Below are 18,973 nucleotides of genomic sequence, written 5' to 3'. Positions count from 1 at the left end.
CCGGTGCTGCGGTTTCTACTATACCTGACCCGGTGCTTCGGTTTCTACTATACCTGACCCGGTGCTTCGGTTTCTACTATACCTGACCCGGTGCTGCGGTTTCTACTATACCTGACCCGGTGCTGCGGTTTCTACTATAACTGACCCGGTGCTGCGGTTTCTACTATACCTGACCGTGTGCTGCGGTTTCTACTATACCTGACCCGGTGCTGTGGTTTCTACTACACCTGACCCGGTGCTGTGGTTTCTACTATACCTGACCCGGTGTTGTGGTTTCTACTATACCTGACCCGGTGCTGTGGTTTCTACTACACCTGACCCGGTGCTGTGGTTTCTACTACACCTGACCCGGTGCTGTGGTTTCTACTACACCTGACCCGGTGCTGTGGTTTCTACTATACCTGACCCGGTGTTGTGGTTTCTACTATACCTGACCCGGTGCTGTGGTTTCTACTACACCTGACCCGGTGCTGTGGTTTCTACTACACCTGACCCGGTGCTGTGGTTTCTACTATACCTGACCCGGTGCTGTGGTTTCCTGGTCATTTCCACTGTGATGCTAAACACCAACCACAGAATTAGAACAATGACATGGCCCCATATTGTGCAGCCCTGAAACGTAACCTGTCCAATGGGCCTCCACTGTCTAAAGTCATCCAGGGAAGAACACAACCACACAAAACACCTCTTTCCATCAGAAAGGTCAAACAACAACCTTTTTCCAGTCTGTTATTGGTACAACGCTGAACTCTGGGGGTTAAATCACAAAACACCTCTTTCCATCAGAAAGGTCAAACAACAACCCATTTCCAGTCTGTTATTGGTACAACGCTGAACTCTGGGGGGTTAAATCACAAAACACCTCTTTCCATCAGAAAGGTCAAACAACAACCCATTTCCAGTCTGTTATTGGTACAACGCTGAACTCTGGAGGGTTAAATCTTAGCCGTGAGAGGTCTTGTTCATCTGATGGACATCTTGATTAAAGGGTATCTTCAGAAAGAGCAAAGAGTCTTTTCATATCTTTTATAACACTACAATCACTATAGTGTATAAACCCAGGGGCTGTGGACTACAGAGCGACCTGAGTCAGTCTACACAGACGACAGGTCAGAGATTGTCAAGGCAATATCTTTTAGATACACAACTCACAGTATAAAAGAGGAGAGATCAGAGATTGTCAAGGCAATATCTTTTAGATACACAGTATAACAGAGGAGAGATTGTCAAGGCAATATATTTTAGAAACACAGTATAACAGAGGAGAGATTGTCAAGGCAATATATTTTAGAAACACAGTATAACAGAGGAGAGATTGTCAAGGCAATATCTTTTAGATACACAGTATAACAGAGGAGAGAGGAGAGATTGTCAAGGCAATATCTTTTAGATACACAGTATAACAGAGGAGAGGAGAGATTGTCAAGGCAATATCTTTTAGATACACAACTCACAGTATAACAGAGCAGAGAGGGAGGGACGAGAGAGATTCCACTGTTCAACATGACATTCTCCGAATATGTAAGATCTCTGCTCTCTCCAAAATGCTGAACAAGCAACCTAACTCAGTCTCTCCCTTTCTCCACAGGTCCCCCCCCCCCTCTCTCTCTTTTCAAGGGTGTAGAAGAGTGGAGAGGGATGAGGAGAGGGATAAGAAGGGAATGAGATGGGGGGGGGTATGACATTCGACACCACAGCTGATTTAAAAAGCAGGAAGATGGTTTTAATCCTACACATGCACACACTTCTCTGAGCTTCATTTGAAGTCTGCAAAATGTGTTAATTACGATCAATTATATTGATTTTGCAAGGCCGCGCGTTTCAAAAATGATAAGCGTGAAGAGAGAAAGAGAAGGAAATTACTAAGTTGCTTTGGATAAATGTGTCTGCTAAATGATATGTCAGAATAATAGTAGAGAGAATTATTTATTTCAGCTTTTTATTTATTTCATCACATTCCCAGTGGGTCCAGAAGTTTACATACACTCAATTAGTATTTGGTAGCATTGCCTTTAAGTTGTTTAACTTGGGTCAAACGTTTCAGGTAGCCTTCCACAAGCTTCCCACAGTAAGTTGGGTGAATTTTGGCCCATTCCTCCTGACAGAGCTGGTGTAACTGAGTCAGGTTTGTAGGCCTCCTTGCTCGCACACGTTTTTTCAGTTCTGCCCACACATTTTCTATGGGATTGAGGTCAGGGCTTTGTGATGGCCACTTCAACACCTTGACTGTTATCCTGAAGCCATTTTGCCACAACGTTGGAAGTATGCTTGGGGTCATTGTCCATTTGGAAGACCCATTTGCGACCAAGCATTCATTTCCTGACTGATGTCTTGAGATGTTGCTTCAATATATCCAGATCATTTTCCTGCCTCATGATGCCATCTATTTTGTGAAGTGTACCAGTCCCTCCTGCAGCAAAGCCCCCCCACAACATGATGCTGCCACCCCCATGCTTCACGGTTGGGATGGTGTTCTTTGGCTTGCAAGCCTCCCCCTTTTTCCTCCAAACATAACAATGGTCATTATGGTCAAACAGTTCTATTTTTGTTTCATTAATCCAGAGGACATTTCTCCAAAAAGTACGATCTTTGTCCCCATGTGCAGTTGCAAACTGTAGTCGGGCATTTTTTGGTGGTTTTGGAGCTGTGGCTTCTTCCTTGCTGAGCGGCCTTTCAGGTTATGTCGATATAGGACTCGTGTTACTGTGGATATAGATACTTTTGTAGCCGTTTCCTCCAGCATCTTCACAAGGTCCTTTGCTGTTGTTAAGGGATTGATTGGCACTTTTCACACCAAAGTACGTTCATCTCTAAGAGACAGAACGCGTCTCCTTCCTGAGCGGTATGATGGCTGCGTGGTCCCATGGCGTTTATACTTGCATACTATTGTTTGTACAGATGAACGTGGTACCTTCAGGTGTTTGGAAATTGCTCCCAAGGATGAACCAGACTTGAGGACTACCATTTTTTTCCTGAGGTCTTAGCTGATTTCTTTTGATTTTCCCATGATGTCAAGCAAAGAGGCACTGAGTTTGAAAGTAGGCCTTGAAATACATCCACAGGTACACCTCCAATTGACTCAAATGATGTCAAATAGCCTATCAGAAGCTTCTAAAGCCATGACATCATTTTCTGGAATTTTCCAAGCTGTTTAAAGACACAGTCAACTTAGTGTATGTAAACTTCTGACGCACTGGAATTGTGATAGATTATTTCACTAAAATTCACCGTGTCTGTGAAAAACTACTTGTGTCATGCACAAAGTAAATGTCCTAACCAACTTGCCAAAACTATGGTTTGTTAAACCTCTAGGAGCACGAGGACAGATGCCATTGACAAGAAATGTGTGGAGTGGTTGAAAAACGAGTTTAAATGACTCCAACCTAAGTGTATGTAAACTTCAACTGTGTCTATATGATATATATATGTATGTATGTGTGTGTGTGTGTGTGTGTGTGTGTGTGTGTGTGTGTGTGTGTGTGTGTGTGTATATTTTACACACATAACCAGTCAAAAGTTTTAGAACACCTACTCATTCAAGGGTTTTTCCTTTATTTGTCCTATTTTCTACAGCTTCACCTGGAATGCTTTTACAACAGTCTTTAAGGAGTTCCCACATATGCTGAACACTTGTTGGCTGCTTTTCCTTCACACTGAGGTCCAACTCATCCCAAACATCAAAATTGGGTTAAGGTCGGGTGACCGTGGAGGCCAGGTCATCTGATGCAGCACTCCATCACTCTCCTTCTTGGTCAATTAGCCCTTACACAGTCTCGATGTATGTTAGGCCTGTGTCGATGTGTGTTGGGTCATTGTCCTGTTGAAAAACAAATGATAGTCCCACTAAGAGCAAACCATATGGGATGGTGTATCACTGCAGAATGCTGTGGAAGCCATGCTGGTTAAGTGTGCCTTGAATTCTAAATAAATCACAGACAGTGTCACCAGAAAAGCACCCCCACACCATCACACCTCCTCCTCCATGTTTCACGGTGGGAACCACACATGAGATCATCCGTTCACCTACTCTACGCCTCACAAAGACAGTGCTTGGAACCACAAATCTCAAATTTGGACATCAGCAGCAAAGGAAGGATTTCCACTGGTCTAATGTCCATTGCCTGTGCTCCATGGCCCGTGCTCCATGGCCCGTGCTCCATGGCCCAAGCAAGTCTCTTCTTATTGGTGTCCTTTAGTAGTGGTTTCTTTGCAGCAATTCAACCATGAAGGCCTGATTCACGCAGTCTCCTCTGAACAGTTGATGTTGAGATGTGTCTATTACTTGAACTCTGAAGCATTTATTTGGGCTGCAATTTCAGAGGCTTGTAGCTCTAATGAACATATCCTCTTCCACAGAGGTAACTCGGTCTTCCTTTCCTGTGGCGGTCCTCATGAGAGACAGTTTCATCATCGTGCTTGATGGTTTTATCGACTGCACTTGAAGAAACTTTCAAAGTTCTTGAAATGTTCCATATTGACGGACCTTCATGTCTTAAAGTAATGATGGACTGTTGTTTCTCTTTGCTTATTTGAGCTGTTCTTGCCATAATATGGACTTGGTCTTTTACCAAATAGGGCGATCTTCAGTATACCACCCATACCTGGTCACAACACAACTGATTGGCTTAAATGCATTAAGGAGGAAAGAAATTCCACAAATAAACTTTTAACAAGGCACACCTGTTAATTAAAATGCATTCCAGGTGACTACCTCGTGAAGCTGGTTGAGAGAATACCAAGCATGTGCAAAGCGGTCATCAAGGCAAAGGGTGGCTACTTTGAAGAATCTCAAAAATAAAATATATTTAGATATATTTGTTTAACACATTTTTGGTTACTACATGATTCCATGTGTTATTTCATAGTTTTGATGTCTACATTGTAGAAAATAGTACAAATTAAGAAAAACCCTTGAATGTAAAACTGGTACTGGTCGACTGGTACTGTGTCACACACACACACACACACACACACACACACACACACACACACACACACACACACACACACACACACACACACACACACGCTGCCTTCAGACCCCTTGACTTTTCCCACATTTTGTTACGTTACAGCCTTATTCTAAAATGGATCAAATAAAAAACTTCCTCAGCAATCTACACACTATACCCCATAATGACATCACAACACCCCATAATGACATCACAACACCCCAAAATGACATCACAACACCCCATAATGACATCACAACACCCCATAATGACATCACAACACCCAAAATTACATCACAACACCCCAAAATGACAGTGTATTATTTTTGCAGGAATCTTCTTGCGAATGATTTTGCCGAAGATTGTATCTCCGCCGGGCTGGGCAACCTGAGCTTTTGCTATCTCCTGTGTGCAAATGTATAAAAAATATTGAACAGAAATACCTTATTTATGTATATATTAAGACCATTTGCTATGAGACTCGAAATTGAACTGCATCCTGTTTCCATTGATCATCCTTGAGATGTTTCTACAACTTGGAGTCCACCTGTGGTAAAATCAATTGATTGGACATTTGGAAAGCAAGACCTGTGTATACAAGGTCCCACAGTTGACAGTGCATGTCAGAGAAAAAAACCAAGCCATGACGTCGAAGGAATTGTCCGTAGAGCTCAGAGACATGATTGTGACGAGGCACAGATCTGGGGAAAGGTACGGAAACATTTCTGCAGCATTGAAGGTCCCCAAGAACATAGTGGCCTCCATCATTCTTAAATGGAAGAAGTTTGGAACCAGTCTTGGTCAGGGAGATGACCAAGAACCTGAAGGTCACTCTGACAGAGCTCCAGAGTTCCTCTGTGGAGATGGGAGAACCTTCCAGGAGGGCAACCATCTCTGCAGCACTCCACCGATCAGGCCTTTATGGTAAAGTGGCCAGACGGAAGACACTCTTCATTCAGTAAAAGGCTCATGACAGCACTCTTGCAGTTTGCCAAAAGGCACCTAAAGACTCTCAGACCATGAAAAACAAGATTCTCTGGTTTGATGAAACCAAGATTGAACTCTTTGGCAGGAATGCAAAGCGTCACGTCTGGAGGAAACCTGGCACCATCCCTACGGTGAAGCATGGTGGTGGCAATATCATCATGTGGGGATGTTTTTCAGGGGCAGGGACTGGGAGACTTGTCAGGATCGAGGGAAAGATGAACAGAGTAAGGTACACAGAGATCTTTGATGAAAACCTGCTAAAGAGCACTCAGGAACCTCAGACTGGGGAGAAGGTTCAACTTCCAAGAGGACAACGACCCTAAGCACACAACCAAGACAACACAGGAGTGGCTTTGGGACAAGTCTCTGAATGTCCTTGAGTGGACCAGCCAAAGGCCGGACTTGAACCCTATCGAACATCTCTGGAGAGACCTGAAAATAGCTGTGCAGCGACGCTCCCCATCCAACCTGACAGAGCTTGAGAGGATCTGCAGAGAAGAATGGGAGAAACTCCCCAAGATACTGGTGTGCCAAGCTTGTAGCGTCAACAAAGTCCTGAATACTTGTGTAAATGTCACATCTGTTTTTTTAATTTGCAATAAATATGCAAACACTTGTGATAACCTCTTTTTGCTTCATCATTATGGGGTGTTGTGTGTAGATCGATGAGGAGAAAAAAAAACGATTTAATCCATTTTATAACAAGGCTGTAACGTAACAAAATGTGGAAAAAGTCAAGGGGTCTGAATACCTTCTGAATGCTCTGTATATTTATATTAGAGACAGGAAGAGGAATCATTAAACACAGTTTCCTTCTCTGTATATTAGAGACAGGAAGAGGAATCATTAAACACAGTTTCCTTCTCTGTATATTAGAGACAGGAAGAGGAATCATTAAACACAGTTTCCTTCTCTGTATATTAGAGACAGGAAGAGGAATCATTAAACACAGTTTCCTTCTCTGTATATTAGAGACAGGAAGAGGAATCATTAAACACAGTTTCCTTCTCTGTATATTAGAGACAGGAAGAGGAGTCATTAAACACAGTTTCCTTCTCTGTATATTAGAGACAGGAAGAGGAATCATTAAACACAGTTTCCTTCTCTGTATATTAGAGACAGGAAGAGGAATCATTAAACACAGTTTCCTTCTCTGTATATTAGAGACAGGAAGAGGAATCATTAAACACAGAGAACACAGTTTCCTTCTCTGTATATTAGAGACAGGAAGAGGAATCATTAAACACAGTTTCCTTCTCTGTATATTAGAGACAGGAAGAGGAATCATTAAACACAGTTTCCTTCTCTGTATATTAGAGACAGGAAGAGGAATCATTAAACACAGTTTCCTTCTCTGTATATTAGAGACAGGAAGAGGAATCATTAAACACAGTTTCCTTCTCTGTATATTAGAGACAGGAAGAGGAATCATTAAACACAGTTTCCTTCTCTGTATATTAGAGACAGGAAGAGGAATCATTAAACACAGTTTCCTTCTCTGTATATTAGAGACAGGAAGAGGAATCATTAAACACAGTTTCCTCCAGTGGAGAGGGGGATTTGGGTGACCAGTATGGGGCAGGTTTTTGGTATATTGTTCAGTAACACCATAATCTGGCAACCCTGGTATATTGTTCAGTAATGTTAGAATCTGGCAACCCTGGTATATGGCTCAGTAATGTTAGAATCTGGCAACCCTGGTATATGGCTCAGTAATGTTAGAATCTGGCAACCCTGGTATATGGTTAATTAATGTTAGAATCTGGCAACCCTGGTATATGGTTCAGTAATGTTAGAATCTGGCAACCCTGGTATATGGTTCAGTAATGTTAGAATCTGGCAACCCTGGTATATGGTTCAGTAATGTTAGAATCTGGCAACCCTGGTATATGGTTCAGTAATGTTAGAATCTGGCAACCCTGGTATATGGTTCAGTAATGTTAGAATCTGGCAACCCTGGTATATGGCTCAGTAATGTTATAATCTGGCAACCCTGGTATATGGTTCAGTAATGTTAGAATCTGGCAACCCTGGTATATGGTTCAGTAATGTTAGAATCTGGCAACCCTGGTATATGGTTCAGTAACATTAGAATCCTATTATGTTTGACTTTCTGGCACAGAAATCCCTTTTACTGCTAAATAACTAACACTAGCTTAAAACTCTTTTGGGATAGGGGGCAGCATTTTCACTTTTGGATGAATAGGGTGCCCAGACTGAACTGCTTCCTACTCTGTCCCAGATGCTAATATATGCATATTATTATTAGTATTGGAGAGAAAACACTCTGAAGTTTCTAAAACTGTTTGAATGATGTCTGTGAGAATAACAGAAGTCATATGGCAGGCGAAAAACCTGAGACAAATAAAAGCAGGAAGTGGGACATGTGAGGTTTGTAGTTTTTCAAAGCTTGGCCTACCGAATACACAGTGGGACATGTGAGGTTTGTAGTTTTTCAAAGCTTGGCCTACCGAACACACAGTGGGACATGTGGGGTTTGTAGTTTTTCAAAGCTTGGCCTACCGAATACACAGTGGGACATGTGAGGTTTGTAGTTTTTCAAAGCTTGGCCTACCGAATATACAGTGGGATAAAGTTGCACTTCCTACGGCTTCCACTAGATGTCAACCATCTTTAGAAACTTGAACAAGGATTCTACTATAAAGGAGGGGCCCATGAGACCTGTTTGAGTCAGTGGTCTGGCAGAGTGTCTCAGGCTCGTGAAGCGCGCTCCCGGCAGAGTTACCTCTCGTTCCAGTGCTTTTCTTCAGAACATTATTGATGTTTTATGTTAAAAACATCCTAAAGATTGATTCCATACATCGTTTGACATGTTTCTAAAGGACTGTAACGGAACTTTTCGAGTTTCTATCTGTACGAAGTACCTGCGCGTCATGAAGATGGATTACTGGGCTGAACACGCTACCAACAAGTGTTACACTGTTCACATGGACTCATCACCTCTTACACTGTTCACATGGACTCATCACCTCTTACACTGTTCACCTGGACTCATCACCTCTTACACTGTTCACATGGACTCATCACCTCTTACACTGTTCACATGGACTCATCACATCTTACACTGTTCACCTGGACTCATCACATGGACTCATCACATCTTACACTGTTCACATGGACTCATCACATGGACTCATCACATCTTACACTGTTCACCTGGACTCATCACATGGACTCATCACCTCTTACTGTTCACCTGGACTCATCACCTCTTACTGTTCACATGGACTCATCACCTCTTACACTGTTCACATGGACTCATCACATGGACTCATCACATCTTACACTGTTCACCTGGACTCATCACATGGACTCATCACCTCTTACACTGTTCACATGGACTCATCACATCTCTACACTGTTCACATGGACTCATCACCTCTTACACTGTTCACATGGACTCATCACCTCTTACACTGTTCACATGGACTCATCACCTCTTACACTGTTCACATGGACTCATCACATGGACTCATCACCTCTTACACTGTTCACATGGACTCATCACATGGACTCATCACCTCTTACACTGTTCACATGGACTCATCACCTCTTACACTGTTCACCTGGACTCATCACATCTTACACTGTTCACATGGACTCATCACCTCTTACTGTTCACATGGACTCATCACCTCTTACTGTTCACATGGACTCATCACCTCTTACACTGTTCACATGGACTCATCACCTCTTACACTGTTCACATGGACTCATCACCTCTTACACTGTTCACATGGACTCATCACCTCTTACACTGTTCACATGGACTCATGGACTCATCACCTCTTACACTGTTCACATGGACTCATCACCTCTTACACTGTTCACCTGGACTCATCACCTCTTACACTGTTCACATGGACTCATCACCTCTTACACTGTTCACATGGACTCATCACCTCTTACACTGTTCACATGGACTCATCACCTCTTACACTGTTCACATGGACTCATCACCTCTTACACTGTTCACCTGGACTCATCACATCTTACTGTTCACATGGACTCATCACCTCTTACTGTTCACATGGACTCATCACCTCTTACTGTTCACCTGGACTCATCACATCTTACACTGTTCACATGGACTCATCACCTCTTACACTGTTCACATGGACTCATCACCTCTTACACTGTTCACATGGACTCATCACCTCTTACACTGTTCACATGGACTCATCACCTCATCACCTCTTACACTGTTCACATGGACTCATCACATGGACTCATCACCTCTTACACTGTTCACATGGACTCATCACCTCTTACACTGTTCACATGGACTCATCACCTTACACTGTTCACATGGACTCATCACCTCTTACACTGTTCACATGGACTCATCACCTCTTACACTGTTCACATGGACTCATCACCTCTTACACTGTTCACATGGACTCATCACCTCTTATGGACTCATCACCTCTTACACTGTTCACATGGACTCATCACATGGACTCATCACCTCTTACACTGTTCACATGGACTCATCACATGGACTCATCACCTCTTACACTGTTCACATGGACTCATCACCTCTTACACTGTTCACATGGACTCATCACCTCTTACACTGTTCACATGGACTCATCACCTCTTACTGTTCACATGGACTCATCACCTCTTACTGTTCACCTGGACTCATCACATCTTACACTGTTCACATGGACTCATCACCTCTTACACTGTTCACATGGACTCATCACCTCTTACACTGTTCACATGGACTCATCACCTCTTACACTGTTCACATGGACTCATCACATGGACTCATCACCTCTTACACTGTTCACATGGACTCATCACATGGACTCATCACCTCTTACACTGTTCACATGGACTCATCACCTCTTACACTGTTCACCTGGACTCATCACCTCTTACACTGTTCACATGGACTCATCACCTCTTACACTGTTCACATGGACTCATCACATGGACTCATCACCTCTTACACTGTTCACATGGACTCATCACCTCTTACACTGTTCACATGGACTCATCACATGGACTCATCACCTCTTACACTGTTCACATGGACTCATCACATCTTACACTGTACTCATCACATGGACTCATCACCTCTTACACTGTTCACCTGGACTCATCACATGGACTCATCACATCTTACACTGTTCACATGGACTCATCACATGGACCCATCACCTCTTACTGTTCACATGGACTCATCACCTCTTACACTGTTCACATGGACTCATCACATCTTACACTGTTCACCTGGACTCATCACCTCTAACACTGTTCACATGGACTCATCACATGGACCCATCACCTCTTACTGTTCACATGGACTCATCACCTCTTACTGTTCACATGGACTCATCACCTCTAACACTGTTCACATGGACTCATCATGGACTCACACCTCTTACTGTTCACATGGACTCATCACCTCTTACTGTTCACATGGACTCATCACCTCTTACACTGTTCACATGGACTCATCACCTCTTACACTGTTCACATGGACTCATCACATGGACTCATCACCTCTTACACTGTTCACATGGACTCATCACCTCTTACTGTTCACATGGACTCATCACCTCTTCCACTGTTCACATGACTCATCACATGGACTCATCACCTCTTACACTGTTCACATGGACTCATCACCTCTTACACTGTTCACATGGACTCATCACATGGACTCATCACCTCTTACTGTTCACATGGACTCATCAAATGGACTCATCACATCTTCCACTGTTCACATGGACTCATCACCTCTTACACTGTTCACATGGACTCATCACCTCTTACACTGTTCACATGGACTCATCACCTCTTACACTGTTCACATGGACTCATCACCTCTTACACTGTTCACCTGGACTCATCACCTCTTACACTGTTCACATGGACTCATCACCTCTTACACTGTTCACATGGACTCATCACATGGACTCATCACCTCTTGCACTGTTCACATGGACTCATCACCTCTTACTGTTCACATGGACTCATCACATGGACTCATCACCTCTTACTGTTCACATGGTCTCATCACCTCTTACACTGTTCACATGGACTCATCACCTCTTACACTGTTCACCTGGACTCATCACCTCTTACACTGTTCACCTGGACTCATCACCTCTTACACTGTTCACATGGACTCATCACCTCTTACACTGTTCACATGGACTCATCACATGGACTCATCACCTCTTGCACTGTTCACATGGACTCATCACCTCTTACTGTTCACATGGACTCATCACATGGACTCATCACCTCTTACTGTTCACATGGACTCATCACCTCTTCCACTGTTCACATGGACTCATCACCTCTTACTGTTCACATGGACTCATCACATGGACTCATCACCTCTTACTGTTCACATGGACTCATCACCTCTTACACTGTTCACATGGACTCATCACACGGACTCATCACCTCTTACTGTTCACATGGACTCATCACCTCTTACACTGTTCACATGGACTCATCACATGGACTCATCACCTCTTACTGTTCACATGGACTCATCACCTCTTACACTGTTCACAGGGACTCATCACATGGACTCATCACCTCTTACTGTTCACATGGACTCATCACCTCTTACACTGTTCACAGGGACTCATCACATGGACTCATCACCTCTTACACTGTTCACATGGACTCATCACCTCTTACACTGTTCACATGGACTCATCACCTCTTACACTGTTCACATGGACTCATCACCTCTTACACTGTTCCCACACAAACCCCGCCTCTGCGGGACGCTGCTCCAGTTGTGTGCGTCACCAGTCATTACCAGTGCAGGCTACATGCTGGTGTATCATACTAACACACACAGACAACACCATATAACCTGTGCGTGTGGAGGCACATAAGTAGGTGGACTTATTTTCCCTTTTGTACTTTAACTATTTGCAAATAAATTACATTTGAAATGTCTTTATTCTTCTGGAACTTCTGTGAGTGTAATGTTCACTGTTCAATTGTATTGTTTATTTCACTTTTGTTTATTATCTAGTTTACTTGCTTTGGCAATGTCAACATATGCTTCCCATTCCAATAAAGCCCTTAACTTGAATAAATTGAAATTATTTGAGAGAGCGAGACAGCACGAGCGAGAGCGAGCGAGCGAGACAGCGCAGGAGCGAGAGAGAGAGAGCGCAGGAGCGAGAGAGAGAGAGCGCAGGAGCGAGAGAGAGAGAGAGAGCCAGCGCAGGAGCGAGAGAGAGAGAGAGAGAGAGAGAGAGGAGGAGTACTTGAGCTGAGGTTAATAAATATTGACAGTGAATCATCTTCCCCGACAGGGTCGCAGGTGGCTCTCTGAGGATTTAACACACTGGAGAGAACACACTAAAACCCAAATAAAGCTAATGTCCTTTCAAGAAAACTACCCCCTCTCCCTCCATAAAGCTTAACGAACCCTCAAAACGAAGTTCGATGTCCTTTAAGAAAAATACCCCCCCATCGCCTCTCTCTAACCCCCTCGCTCTCTCCTCCTTTTTCTACCAGTCCTTAATTAATGACATTCTCCTGCCATCTTCACCTGTTCTCTTTTCAATCTGCCACTGTGATACGCAGAGTTCATTCATCCCTCCATCTCTCCTTTCATCCCCCCCCCCGTCTCTCCCTTCATCCCCCTGTCTCTCCCTTCATCCCCCCTCTCTCCCTTCATCCCCCCGTCTCTCCCTTCATCCCCCCGTCTCTCCCTTCATCCCCCGTCTCTCCCTTCATCCCCCCGTCTCTCCCTTCATCCCCCTCTCCCTTCATCCCCCGTCTCTCCCTTCATCCCCCCCCTCTCCCTCATCCCCCGTCTCTCCCTCCATCCCCCTCCCTCCATCCCCCCGTCTCTCCCTTCATCCCTTCATCCCCCCCCGTCTCTCCCTTCATCCCCCCCCGTCTCTCCCTTCATCCCCACATCTCTCCCTTCATCCCCCCGTCTCTCCCTCCATCCCCCGTCTCTCCCTTCATCCCTTCATCCCCCGTCTCTCCCTTCATCCCCCGTCTCTCCCTTCATCCCCCTGTCTCTCCCTTCATCCCCCCGTCTCTCCCTTCATCCCCCGTCTCTCCCTCCACCCCCCCGTCTCCCTCCCCCCCACCCCCCCCCCGTCTCTCCCTCCACCCCCCGTCTCTCCCGCCACCCCCCGTCTCTCCCTCCATCCCCCCGTCTCTCCCTCCTTCCCCCCTCTCCCCTCCATCCCCCCGTCTCTCCCTCCATCCCCCGTCTCTCCCTCCATCCCCCCGTCTCTCCCTCCATCCCCCGTCTCTCCTTTCATCCCCCCGTCTCTCCTTTCATCTCTCCATCCCCCCATCTCCCTTTCATCCCCCCCCCGTCTCTCCTTTCATCCCCCCGTCTCTCCTTTCATCCCCCGTCTCTCCTTTCATCTCTCCATCCCCCATCTCTCCTTTCATCCCCCATCTCTCCTTTCATCCCCCATCCCCCATCTCCCTTTCATCCCCCCTCTCTCCTTTCATCCCCCATCTCTCCTTTCATCTCTCCATCCCCCATCTCTCATTTCATCCCCCATCTCTCATTTCATCCCCCATCTCTCCTTTCATCCCATCTCTCCTTTCATCCCCCCGTCTCTCCTTTCATCTCTCCATCTCTCCTTTCATCCCCCATCTCTCCTTTCATCCCCCCATCTCTCCTTTCATCTCTCTCCTCTAATTCTCTAACCCTCCAATCTCCCTCATCTCTCTTTCTCCCTCTGATATCCACCTGTGTTATAGAGTCTCTTCACACGTAACCTAACGTAGCAGACATAACTAGTCTCTGATCATATAACCTAACAGACACAACTAGTCTCTACACATGTAACCTAACAGACATAACTAGTCTCTACACATGTAACCTAACGTAGCAGACATAACTAGTCTCTGATCACTGGCCCAACACTCTAACCGCTTGGCCGCCTTGTCGGTTCCGTGATTGGTTACTGGCCCAACACTCTAACCGCTTGGCCGCCTTGTCGGTTCCGTGATTGGTTACTGGCCCAACACTCTAACCACTTGGTCACCTTGTCGGTTCGCTGATTGGTTACTGGCCCAACACTCTAACCGCTTGGCCGCCTTGTCGGTTCCGTGATTGGTTCCTGGCCCAACACTCTAACCGCTTGGCCACCTTGTCGGTTCGGTGATTGGTTACTGGCCCAACACTCTAACCGCTTGGTCACCTTGTCGGTTCCGTGATTGGTTACTGGCCCAACACTCTAACCGCTTGGCCACCTTGTCGGTTCGCTGATTGGTTACTGGCCCAACACTCTAACCGCTTGGCCACCTTGTCGGTTCCGTGATTGGTTACTGGCCCAACACTCTAACCGCTTGGTCACCTTGTGTGTTTGTACCTTAAACAGTAGAGAGTCATCCATGTGTTCAGCGTAGACAGAGGTCAGCCTGTACTGGTTCTCAGTAGTGATGTCTATCTGATAGCCGGTCAGAACATAACACACCGTCCTGAACTCCTGAATCTTCCTCTGGAACACCTGGCAACAACACAGATACAACACTGGTTCACAATCGTCTCTCAAACTCATCAGAAGAGATGAGGTAGAGGAGAGAGAGAGAGAGATGAGGTAGATGAGAGAGGGATGAGGTAGAGGAGAGAGAGATGAGGTAGAGGAGAGAGGGATGAGGTAGAGGAGAGAGGGATGAGGTAGAGGAGAGAGAGGGGATGAGGTAGAGGAGAGAGAGGGATGAGGTAGAGGAGAGAGAGGGATGAGGTAGAGGAGAGAGAGGGGGATGAGGTAGAGGAGAGAGAGGGATGAGGTAGAGGAGAGAGAGGGATGAGGTAGAGGAGAGAGAGAGGGATGAGGTAGAGGAGAGATGAGGGGATGAGGGATGAGGTAGGAGAGGGGGATGAGGAGGGAGAGAGGGATGAGGTAGAGGAGGGGGGATGAGGTAGAGGAGAGAGGGGATGAGGTAGAGGAGGGATGAGGGATGAGGTAGAGGAGGAGAGGGGGATGAGGTAGAGGAGAGAGGGATGAGGTAGAGGAGAGAGGGATGCGGTAGGAGAGAGGGGGATGCGGTAGAGGAGAGAGGGATGCGGTAGAGGAGAGAGAGGGATGGGTAGAGGAGAGAGGGATGAGGTAGAGGAGAGAGAGGATGAGGTAGAGGAGAGAGGGATGCGGTAGAGGAGAGAGAGGATGAGGTGAGGTGAGAGGGAGAGAGAGGGATGAGGTAGAGAGAGAGAGGGGTAGATGAGGTAGAGGAGAGAGGGATGAGGTAGAGGAGAGAGATGAGATGAGGTAGAGGAGAGAGGGATGAGGTAGAGGAGAGAGATGAGGTAGAGGAGAGAGAGATGAGGTAGAGGAGAGAGAGAGATGAGGTAGAGGAGAGAGAAATGAGGTAGAGGAGAGAGAGATGAGGTAGAGAGGAATAAGATGTGTAGGAAGAAGGGGGATAAAACATGTTTATTTTCTATGTAATACAACATTCCACACCTCCTTCAACCGCTGGTTCTTCAGTTCAGCTGTTTCCATCTGTTTACGCAGATCTACAACACAGAACAGTCGTGTTAAGCCGGATGTAGAACACAGAACAGTCCCTTAACGTAGAGCTGTCATGTTAAAGTAGACCTACAACACAAAACAGTCCCTGAATGTAGAGCTGTCATGTTAAAGTAGACCTACAACACAAAACAGTCCCTGAATGTAGAGCTGTCATGTTAAAGTAGACCTACAACACAGAACAGTCCCTTAACGTAGAGCTGTCATGTTAAAGTAGACCTACAACACAGAACAGTCCCTTAACGTAGAGCTGTCATGTTAAAGTAGACCTACAACACAAAACAGTCCCTTAACGTAGAGCTGTCATGTTAAAGTAGACCTACAGGTTTTATTGGGCCCGCGGGTGGTTTTATTGGGCCCGCGGGTGGTTTTATTGGGCCCGCGGGTGGTTTTATTGGGCCCGCGGGTGGTTTTATTGGGCCCGCGGGTGGTTTTATTGGGCCCGCGGGTGGTTTTATTGGGCCCGCGGGTGGTTTTATTGGGCCCGCGGGTGGTTTTATTGGGCCCGCGGGTTTTCTAAGAAATTAGCTCCAGATTTCTCACATTAAAATCACTTGTTCCCAAGTATTTCATACACAGAGAGACAGGGTGATCGTATACACATGGAAACAATGTTTCAAGTGATTGTGTTTTAGTCTTATCTGTTTGGGCTTCTTCAGGTCCATTTTCAGTCATAATTACAAATCATTTGTTCCAGCCTCCTGACCGTCCACTTCAGAAAGAAAATATGAATCTAATTGACGATCCCTGACATAATTACAAATCATTTGTTCCAGCCTCCTGACCGTCCACTTCAGAAAGAAAATATGAATCTAATTGACGATCCCTGACATAATTACAAATCATTTGTTCCAGCCTCCTGACCGTCCACTTCAGAAAGAAAATATGAATCTAATTGATGATCCCTGACATAATTACAAATCATTTGTTCCAGCCTCCTGACCGTCCACTTCAGAAAGAAAATATGAATCTAATTGACGATCCCTGACATAGAACATAGCAGAGAATATGACATATAGAATAGTCTGCATAGTCTTAAACAGAGTCACTATGTAGATCTAGGAGAGAGGAGACAAGAAGAGGGGAGGAGAGGAAGGAAGGAAGAGGAGAAGAGGTAGGGGAGTGGTGAAGGAGAGAAGAGGAGGAGAGAGGAGAGGAGGAGGAGAGGAGAGGAGAGGAGAGAGAGGAGGTGGAGGAGAGAGGAGAGAGGAGGTGGAGAGGAGAGAGGAGGTGGAGAGGAGAGAGGAGGTGGAGAGGAGAGAGGAGGTGGAGAGGAGAGAGGAGAGAAGAGGTAGAGAGGAGGTGGAGAGGAGAGAGGAGGTGGAGGAGAGAGGAGAGAAGAGGTGGAGAGGAGAGAGGAGACAAGAAGAGGGGAGGAGGGGAAGGAAGAGGTGGAGGAGAGAAGAGGTGGAGAGGAGAGAGTAGAGGAGAGAGAGAGATGAGGTAGAGGAGAGAGAGAGATGAGGTAGAGGGGAGAGGGATGAGGTAGAGGAGAGAGGCAGAGAGAAGATGAGAAGAGGTAGAGGAGTGATGAAGGAGAGAAGAGGTGGAGGAGAGGAGAGGAGGAGAGAGAGAAGAGGGGGAGGAGAGGTGGAGAGGGAGAGAGGAGGTGGAGGAGAGAGAGGTGGAGATAAGGGTGGAGAGGAGATAAGTGGAGAAGAGAGGGGAGAAGAAGAGAGGGGAGAAGAGGGAGGAGAGGAGAGGGAGGAGAAGAGGGGAGAGGGAAGAAGAGAGGAGAAGAGGGTGGAGACGAGGTGGAGGTGAGTAGAGGTGGAGAGGAGAGAAAAGAGGGTGGAGAAGAGGTGAAGGGGAGAGAGGTGGAGAGGAGGGAAGAGAGAAGAGGTGGAGAGGAGAAAAGAGGGTGGAGAAGAGGTGGAGTTAGAATAATAGACAGGAATAATTTGTTCAATTAAGTCTGAAATCAATTTGGGAAAGCGACTTTCCGATTTAAACGACTTGATTTGCGAAGACAAAGGACGTGTCCAGAAAAAAGGCACCATATTCCTCTTGTAGTACCCACAGGCTCCCAGGTCAAGAGGAGTGTACTACCTAGGGAACAGGGTAGCATCTGGAACACCATATTCCTCTTGTAGTACCCACAGGCTCCCAGGTCAAAAGGAGTGTACTATCTAGGGAACAGGGTAGCATCTGGAACACCATATTCCTCTTGTAGTACCCACAGGCTCCCAGGTCAAAGGAGTGTACTATCTAGGGAACAGGGTAGCATCTGGAACACCATATTCCTCTTGTAGTACCCACAGGCTCCCAGGTCAAAAGGAGTGTACTATCTAGGGAACAGGGTAGCATCTGGAACACCATATTCCTCTTGTAGTACCCACAGGCTCCCAGGTCCCAGGGAACAGGGTAGCAAACACCATATTCCTCTTGTAGTACCCACAGGCTCCCAGGTCAAAAGGAGTGTACTATCTAGGGAACAGGGTAGCATCTGGAACACCATATTCCTCTTGTCCCAGTCAAGGGAGGCTCCCAGGTCAAAAGGAGTGTACTATCTAG

At 45.9% G+C, this 18,973-nt stretch overlaps 1 protein-coding gene across 6 annotated transcripts in view; it reads right to left on the bottom strand.

Annotated features, from left to right (window-relative positions):
* The window catches only part of mad1l1 (mitotic arrest deficient 1 like 1), a 142,787-nt gene that overhangs the window by 45,507 nt on the left and 78,307 nt on the right, over window positions 1-18,973 (bottom strand). For all 6 annotated transcript variants that reach the window (XR_006082597.1, XR_006082598.1, XR_006082599.1 and 3 more), the window contains 2 exons: window positions 16,394-16,446; window positions 15,299-15,436 (listed from right to left, as the gene is read on the bottom strand). Coding sequence is in view for 3 of the 6 variants with exons in the window: in XM_042316982.1 (XP_042172916.1) it covers window positions 15,299-15,436; window positions 16,394-16,446 (191 nt within the window). In the remaining 3 variants the exon portion in view is untranslated. The remainder of the gene's footprint in view (window positions 1-15,298; window positions 15,437-16,393; window positions 16,447-18,973) is intronic.

Source organism: Oncorhynchus tshawytscha, unplaced genomic scaffold (genome assembly GCF_018296145.1).
Source record: "Oncorhynchus tshawytscha isolate Ot180627B unplaced genomic scaffold, Otsh_v2.0 Un_contig_1009_pilon_pilon, whole genome shotgun sequence".
Classification (NCBI taxonomy): domain Eukaryota; kingdom Metazoa; phylum Chordata; class Actinopteri; order Salmoniformes; family Salmonidae; genus Oncorhynchus; species Oncorhynchus tshawytscha.
The sequence above is the reverse complement of the archived record's forward strand: the minus strand, read 5'-3'. Positions and strand labels throughout refer to the sequence as shown.